Here is an 8483-nt window from a genome sequence, read left to right on the forward strand (position 1 = left end):
GTCTCTGTCTCTGGTAATTCTGCTTGCAAAATTCTAACAAAATTTGGTTGAGTTCATTCACGAAGATATGTTTTCCTTCTTTTTTCGCTTAATAAAAAGGTCTATTTTTTTAAATTTATATATAATATTGGAAGTGTCTGTGTTTTTTTTCTTTTTTTTTTAAATGTATTTGTGATTATAATTTTTTTTGCACTCATATGTTTGATTTGAGAGTTGTAATGTTAACCTAATTTGGATGTGTCAATACTTAATTTTGGATGTGTTTATTCATTATGTTCTTATGTACATATATAAGTTTTTTTTACATGAGTTTTGAATGTATTGATAAAATATTTAGAGTGCATTCTTATAATTTTGGATGTGTATTTGAGTTTAATTTTTTCTGTATTCAATATGTAATTTAGAACACCAATGAGTAATAGCTCAAATGGCATAAACTCCCCGTACTCATTTAAGCTGAATTTTATTATACAAGTAGTATTTTCCTTAAAATTTATAGCGGTATTTTATTATTTTAGCCTTTTTTTTCAGACATTAAAATTTATATTATGAAAGTTTTTTTTTTTAAGATTTCAAGAGTTTTTAATTTTTACTCTTTAATACAATAAAATCATTTTAATTTCTTTTTAAATTAATGTTAAAAAAAGTATTTTAATCTCTTAAAATAAATTCTACAAAAATTTTAGTATTTTTTAAGTTATATTCAGATTTTATTTTCTAATACAAATAATCATACTTAAACCTCACGTATTATAGTCTTTATTTTAAAATTAATCATAAAAAATTATTTTTGTTAGAGTTTTAAATAGGTTACTTTAATAATAGATCTTGATTTTTTAAATTTTGAATTTCACTTTAAAGGATAAAGTATGACCATTTATTTTATAGGTGGACAAAAAAAAATATGAGAGATAAACTATTCAAGAGTAAAAGATTACATTTTACTCTTTAAAATAAAAATTTAAACTTTAGAAAATCTAAATTCTTTAATCATTTATACTACCAAAAAAAAATGTTGATTACCATTGGATTTAGCATCGGACATTACTGTTAGATATACTGACAGTTCAACATTAAATTTGTTATCCACAAAATATATACTGTTGGATTTATATTTTCAACCCTAAATCCAACGGTAACAAATGGCGCGAAAAAAAGTTTGGCGAGCACACATTTTACCATCGGATTTAGGGGAGAAAATATGTTAAATATCCGACGGTAAGGTAATTAAATGAAACGCGTTGTTTTGGTCGCAGATTATGCGTATGATGATAAATTCACTGGTAGAATTGACTCTAAATTCAGGAGTTTGTTTTTGCCATGGAGGAGCTTTTTTCCTCCCTGCAAAATGCTATCTCCGTCGTTCGTTACCGCTGCTGCTTGCTTTTGTTAACTACGAGGCTACTCTTTTTCTTTCATTTAAGTATGTCTTATTTCCTTCTTTCTTTCTTTTATTTTTGGATATTATTGGCATTTGTTAAACTCTAACCCTACACTCCTCTAACCCCAATATCTATTGTCGCTGCCACCAGTTGTTTACTTAAGTATTCAAAAAATTAAACTTAAATAAAGTTTAACTAGATTAATGATATACAGTTTGATTATGTATCATTAACGGAATAGTTTGGGGTAGAAAATGTGTATGAGGTGTTCAAATTTGGGGTGAAAAGTGAGAATATAGTATTTTGAGAAGATTGGATATGAAAGTAGAGTGAAATTGAAACTTTAATAAACTTTAGTTATAACCTTTGATATTGGAAGTTGTTTATAAACTTTGAATTAAAAGTTATAAAAAATTATAATGGTAAATTGTAAAATTTTAAATTTTGTTAGTTTAGACATTATTGAATTTAAATATTTAAAATTATATATTAAAATTTTATTTTTTTAAAAAAATTAAAATTAAAATTTACCGTCAATTAAATTGGTTGGCAATTATTAATTTAATTATCAATAAATAATGTATTACCGTCGAATTTATCGGAAGATAAATCCAACAGTAACAAGCTCCAGAATTTCACTAATTACAAGTTTATATTCACCGCTAAATTTGTCGGTAATTAGCGACGGATAGAAAAATTTGCCCATAAACAATTACCAACAAGGTTTACACCGTCAGATTTATTTGCTGCTAAATTCGACAGTATGCGACGACTTTTTATAGTGTTAAAATAAACTAATTTTTTTTTTCATTTTTAAAATTAATATGAAATTTCTAGTTTCTAAGTTCTTATACAATAAAATAATATGAATTAATTCTAAAATGATAGTATTTTGAAAATTAACCTTAAAATATCCAGATGATATAGTCTACATGTTAATTTATCATTAAACAATATATGTATTAAATATTTAAATCAATACGTATTTATTTGTTAACGTATCATAGTAATCAGTATTTATTTTTTAGGTTTATGCTAGATGTACACTAAAATCAGCCACCAATATAAAATATATGTTAGAATATAAATACGCATTGAAAATAAATTAAACCACACATGAATTTATACATAAATACATTAGTGACGAATTTTAGTGGCTGATTTTGATATACAAATAGCATTTTTCTATTTTTTTTAACGTATCGTAAGTTCATAACAATCATTTTAAAAAGGGTTATACTACGTGTATACCAAAATCAGCCACCAAAGTCAGCCATTAATATAAAATATATGTTAAAATACAAATATACATTGAAAATAAATTAAATCACACATATATTCATACACAAATATATTAATAACTAATTTTAGTAGTTGATTTTGATGTCCATATAGCATTTTCTTTTTATAAAAGACTGTTGTAAAAAATTCACAAGTGGCAAACACATTCAAATAAACCCAGAACCACACCGACCTCCGGTCTGGCTTGTCCATTGATCGGGCTCCCATAATAACAGCTGGCTAGCTTCCACGCTAACCATAAAACCACAGGAGGACAAAGCTGATGTTATAAACCTGGATTGCTGGGTGAAGACTGAAGAGAGCAACACGTCTAATCTCTACAGTATTCTACATAGAAAGACTTCCATATGAGAAACTACCTGTCACTCTGAACCTAATGTTTATCTTATTAAAAAATCAAACTCTTAATAGACAAAGTAAAGCAGCGTTTCAATAAAGTGCAATGGCGCATTACTTTTTCTGTTCCCTCCTTTTGATGTGTAGCGCATTATTTTCTTCTTTTTAAGTCCTCCCATAGCGCCATCTCCCCTCAGCCCATCACAGTCTCGAAACTCCTCCCTCTTCTCCGCCTCCGGACAGCACCATCGCGGAGGCGCAGCCCTTTCCTCTCCCTTCGTCCTCCACGGCTCCACATACTCCCTCCCCAGCAGCACGCCATCTCCTCCACGCACAGCAGCAGCACGCACCAGCAGTCGCCGATCCGTCGGGTCGTCGTCCACGTATCAGCAGCCCCGTGTCGCCCTCCGTGCAGCGCAGTCCAGCCGCCGTGTCGTCCGCGACGCAGGTTTGTTCTTGATTTCCTTTCTTATTTTTCATTCTCTGTTCTTGTTATAAATTGAGATTTGTTCTTGATTATTGATTGTTGAACTTGATTTTAATTTTTTTTTTCTTGGTTCACTGCTATTATTAATTTTTAATTTGTTCTTGATTGTTGATTTTAGGGTTCACTGCTGCTATTATTGATAATTTGATGACGTAATTCTGAATTGAATATCTCATATCATTATTTTTCGTGAAGAATGTAGTATTTGAAATCTGGGTATTATTTAGGATAATGTTTATTTTAATCTTTTGGGAAATTCTATTCATATCAAAATGTAATTAACTTTTAATGTAGTACTGTTTTTGCATTTTCACCGGATCACTTGAGTTAAAGAAAGAGCCATTAATGTAGGTATTTGCACTCTGAAGTTTGCTGTTAATAACAGATTTTGTTCTAAAGTGGGTAGTCAATTCATAATTTGTCAATGGAAGACTGTTATTTGATAATGAAGATATAAATGTATAAAGTTGATAAGTGTATAATTTGTGCACTGCTAGAATAAGAAATGTTTAACTGTTTTTATTTGTCATAGTTTGTTGTTATGATTCTAATTTTTAAATTCTGTTTTAAAATTTTTGAAGTCTTAGGGTTTTGATTTTTTTAATTATGTTTTTAAATTCAGTTTATTGGTCACAATTTGTTGTCTTAATTCTGATTTTAATCCGATTATTTGTTACTCGCTGATTTTTGTTAGGATTATTTGCTCTTGGCTCGGGTTGTTTAATTTCATTGTTTTTGTTCTTGCTGACTTTTAATCTGCTTATTTGTTCCGTGCTTAGTTATTGTTATGATTTTTTGTTCTTGCCTCTGTTTTTCAATCTGATTTATATTTTTTCAGCTAACTAACTAAAAATAATTGAACATAATCTGTTTATATTTATGAGTTTCACTTATTTGAAAGCTGCAAAACTCTGGATTGTGGTTTTTTCTGTCTCACTTTGTTATTTTAGGTGGTCAATATTATTGTCCTTCATCTCTTTTTGACCCTGATCGTGGAGAATTGAAAGTTTTTGTCCTTGTCTCAAAGATTCCAAATTTATTTTTGGGTGTAGTTGAAGAGGAAAGAAGAATTAAAAGGTAATATATCTGTTGGGGGTCTCATTTCTCACCAGTCGTTACTCGTTACGTTGAAGTAAAATATCTGGTTTTTTTCAGTTCTAAGATCAGGTTCTAATACCATTTTGTTCCTTTGGTATCTGTCTATCTGAACCAGTTATCTTATTAGAATTTTAATTATTCTTCATTTAAACATTAGTATATTTCCTTTCCTCAATTACAAATATTATAATGTTTGTTCTCTTTACTTAATAAGCATAACGATCAAGTGCATCAGCAATGAGTTTTAATAACAATCATTGAATACCATGCTTTGTAATTGTCTTTTTTTGGTGATGCTTGATTCACTCACAGGTGAGAATTTGACGAATCCAATGGATAGCAATAGTATAAACAGTGAAGATCTGACAGAAATTGAGAATTCCAAATTTCCAACAGAGAGGACCCTGAACAGCCTCAGATTGAGGGTGAGGAGCTGAATAGGATAGCTCCATGGGAAAAGCAAATCACAGTCCGGGGAATAATAACTAGCGTACTGATCAAAACAATTTACAGTGTCATAGTGATGAAGCTGGGTCTTACAACTGGTCTAGTACCTAATCTTAGGGAAATAAAAGACTCCAAAAAAAACTAAGAATAAAAAGTAATCAACAAGACATTGGCGGAAGATCATCATATCTCTTATCGTTGTGTGGTTTAGCCAAAGCCCTGCTACCAAAGAAGAAGCCGAAAGCGTGACCCAACACAGCCATGAAGAAGACACCGGCGTTGAACGACATGAGAGCAAGCATAACGAGGTATGCCAAACCAACTCTAAGGAGGTGTAACACGGTCTTACCCAAACCGGCACTGAGCTTGTTGGAACCGGGTTTCATAAACCGGGCGTGGGACAGCCACTCCACCAGGAAGGACATGACGAAAACAGAGCAGAGCGAGCGCGTACATGCCACGGCTGTCCCGGGCCATTAGTCGAACAGAACCTCAGACTTTGTCCCCCAGAAGAATGTCGTGTGCATGAAATGGCGGCGCTTCATCATCACCATGGTGGATGGCGGTGGTGCTGCCATGCCCATGTCATGATCCATGTTGTGGATGTGTTGGGTGCTGTGAAGGGTTTCTTTGTTGTAATAAGGTGGGGTGGCGTGGGGTGTAGTACACAGTACTGTGTGGACCTATAAGGAAGGTGATTTGTTACTATTGTACTGAACAGGATAGCTCCATGGGAAAAGCAAATCACAGTCCGGGGAATAATAGCTAGCTTACTGATCGAAACAATTTACAGTGTCATAGCGATGAAGCTGGGTCTTAGAACTGGTCTAGTACCTAATCTCAATGTGTGGGCTGCACTTCTTGCCTTTGTGCTCATTAGGACTTGGACTAAGCTCCTTTCCAAAGCTAATATTGCTTCAATACCGTTCAGTTGGCAAGAGAATACCGTAAACTATACTTGTGCAGTGGCTTGCTAAGAATGGCCGTGTTTCTATAAATGAGGGCATATGGAGCCTTGTAATTACCATCTGGGTTCCCAACCTCAAAGGCCTCATAGAAAAGGAAGAATGTGAGAGGAGCCAGAACACAGCTATCCCTGTGGCGATTGCTTGGCTTAGAAGCATTGAACGAGAGGATGTGAAAGTGAGATGGCCGGTCTTGAAATTATGCATCAAATCAGAAGAAATAGAAACAATTAATTTGATCAAGCCACACCTACAAGTCCTGCAACTACACCGTCAGTTTTTCTGGCCAAGGATGCAAGTACAAAGAGACACGAGGTTTAATCAATGACAATGAACAAGTACTCCATGGTTGATGCTTGATGAAGAGACACGAGGCTTTCCAGACTTTCAATCCAAAAGTTGGAAACTGAACAAACCCACACTGATCTCCACCTGTATAGCCATTGAAAGAATGCCCAAAGGAAACTGAATGAGAAGTACTTCATGAAACCATGAACCTGCTTCCTGCAAAAGCAGTTGAGTTAGTTTTACCTTTCATACATAAATTTTTACTTTGTTGGACAAAATAAGATAAACCAGAAATCAACAAAAAACAAAACAGATTTGTACTTGGTCATGGCGTCTCCTTTAGGAGTATGGAATCCATTAATAAGAACTGCAGTAGCTGTTCCACTGGGATAAGTCGATTTGTAGTCTGTTTCACAGCAATTAATATCTATGCAAGCATGCAAAAGAAGAATCCTAATACATGTAATCATTCTAGTCCCTGTGTCTCTTTGCATAGAGCTATTTTTTGGTGAATTTGTCTATGATCTCAGCCATTTTCATATTTCTTTGTCACTGCAGATTTAGAGAACCAGAGGCAGCTGTCTTATGACGAATTTAGACGGAATGAAGTGTTTTTAAAAGATAGCATTCCGGTATGGTTGGCGGTTGCAGCGTACATATTGTTCTTTCCATCATTGTGATACCTTTGATGTTCCCCCAAGTGAAGTGGTTTTGTGGTGATTGCCTATATTCTTGTATTCTCACTTGGATTTTGCAATGCTTACGATTAGCTGACATAAACATGGCTTATAACCACGTCAAAGTGACTCTCTTTGTACTTGCATCCTTTCCAGAAAAACTGACGGTGTAGTTGAAGGACTTGTGGGATGTGGCTTGATCAAATCAATTGTTTCCATTTCTTCTGGTCTAATGCATGATTTCAAGACCGGCCATCTCACTTTCACATCCCCTCGTTCAATGCTTCTAAGCCAAGCAATCGCCACAGGGATAGACTGTGTTGTGGCTCCTCTCACATTCTTCCTTTTCTACAAGGCCTTTGAGGTTGGGAACCCATATGGTAATTTCAAGGCTCTTGCCAACTGAACGGTATTGAAGCAATATTGGCTTTGGAAAGGAGCTTAGTCCAAGTCCTACTGAACACAAAGGCAGGAAGTGCAGCCGATATATTGAGATTAGGTACTAGATTAGTTGTAAGGCCCAGCTTCATCGCTATGACACTGTAAATTGTTTCAATAAGTAAGCTAGCAATTATTCCCCGGACTGTGATTTGCTTTTCCCATGGAGCTATCCTATTCAGCTCCTCACCCTCAATCTGAGGCTGTTCAGGGTCCTCTCTGTTGGAATTCTCAATTTCTGTCAGATCTTCACTGTTTATACTATTGCTATCCATTGGATTCATCAAATTCTCACCTGTGAGTGAATCATGCTTCACCAAAAAAAGACAATTACAAAGCATAGTATTCAATGATTGTTATTAAAACTCATTGCTGATGCCCTTGATCGTTATACTTATTAAGCAAAGAGAACAAACATTATAGTATTTGTAATTGAGGAAAGGAAATACACTAATATTTAAATGAATAATAATTAAAATTCTAAATTGTGAAATCTTTTTTATGTGATTCAACAAAAACGGATTTATATATGCATGTACCATTTTACGAAGCAGAATATGTTATATGATCAACATACATTTTGTTTATATTTATTTTGTCTTTGAATTAATAATAAACTTTTTTTTCTTCACTACAAATATTCGTCTTTTAGCATTCTCATTTGCAAAAACAACTTTAAAAATGCCTTGTCCAGTTGTCCTATCCCCGGAGAATTCACTGAATGAGAGGTTTGCAATTTTGGAAAAGTTCAAAACAAATTAAATAGAATTGGTAACAATAATTCTCTTCGCAGATCATGCATAGTTGCATACTGTGTGCTTTGTATAGTCAATCAAAGACAATCTTTCACCTGTTCAAGAATACATCTAATTAAAATACACATGTCTTTCTGTATATAGATGACAGCTAAATATTATTAAATCATATAACATTTTTTATTTTTTGTTGTCAACTTATCATGAATTCACTTTTTATTTCTAAGGCCTCTCTTCGTCCATCCAAAGTCTTATGTAATCTTTTTTATACACTTTTTTTTATTTGTTTTATTTTGAAATTGTTTCTT

The 8483-nt window shown here is 33.3% G+C and overlaps 2 protein-coding genes and 1 long non-coding RNA gene across 5 annotated transcripts in view; all 3 read left to right on the top strand.

The window, feature by feature from the left end:
- The window catches only part of LOC107629035, a 41373-nt gene that overhangs the window by 21843 nt on the left and 11047 nt on the right, over positions 1-8483 (top strand). The window lies entirely within an intron of this gene.
- LOC110269905 lies at positions 2866-5046 on the top strand. 2 transcript variants are annotated; one of them, XR_002358747.1, is made up of 3 exons: positions 2872-3468; positions 4458-4584; positions 4918-5046. It is a non-coding gene; the product is annotated as an uncharacterized LOC110269905 (long non-coding RNA). The 2 variants fall into 2 exon arrangements; XR_002358748.1 differs by lacking the exon at positions 4918-5046 and having other exon boundaries at positions 2866-3468; positions 4458-4872.
- Positions 5888-7336, top strand: LOC107629036 (metal-nicotianamine transporter YSL3; the record flags this gene model as incomplete). Its single annotated transcript, XM_016331718.2, is given in 2 exon segments — positions 5888-6532; positions 6864-7336. A coding segment is annotated over 1 exon segment (122 nt), but the record flags the coding sequence as incomplete, so codon positions are not given.

This window comes from Arachis ipaensis, chromosome B03, assembly GCF_000816755.2.
Source record: "Arachis ipaensis cultivar K30076 chromosome B03, Araip1.1, whole genome shotgun sequence".
In the NCBI taxonomy this organism is placed as follows: Eukaryota; Viridiplantae; Streptophyta; class Magnoliopsida; order Fabales; family Fabaceae; genus Arachis; species Arachis ipaensis.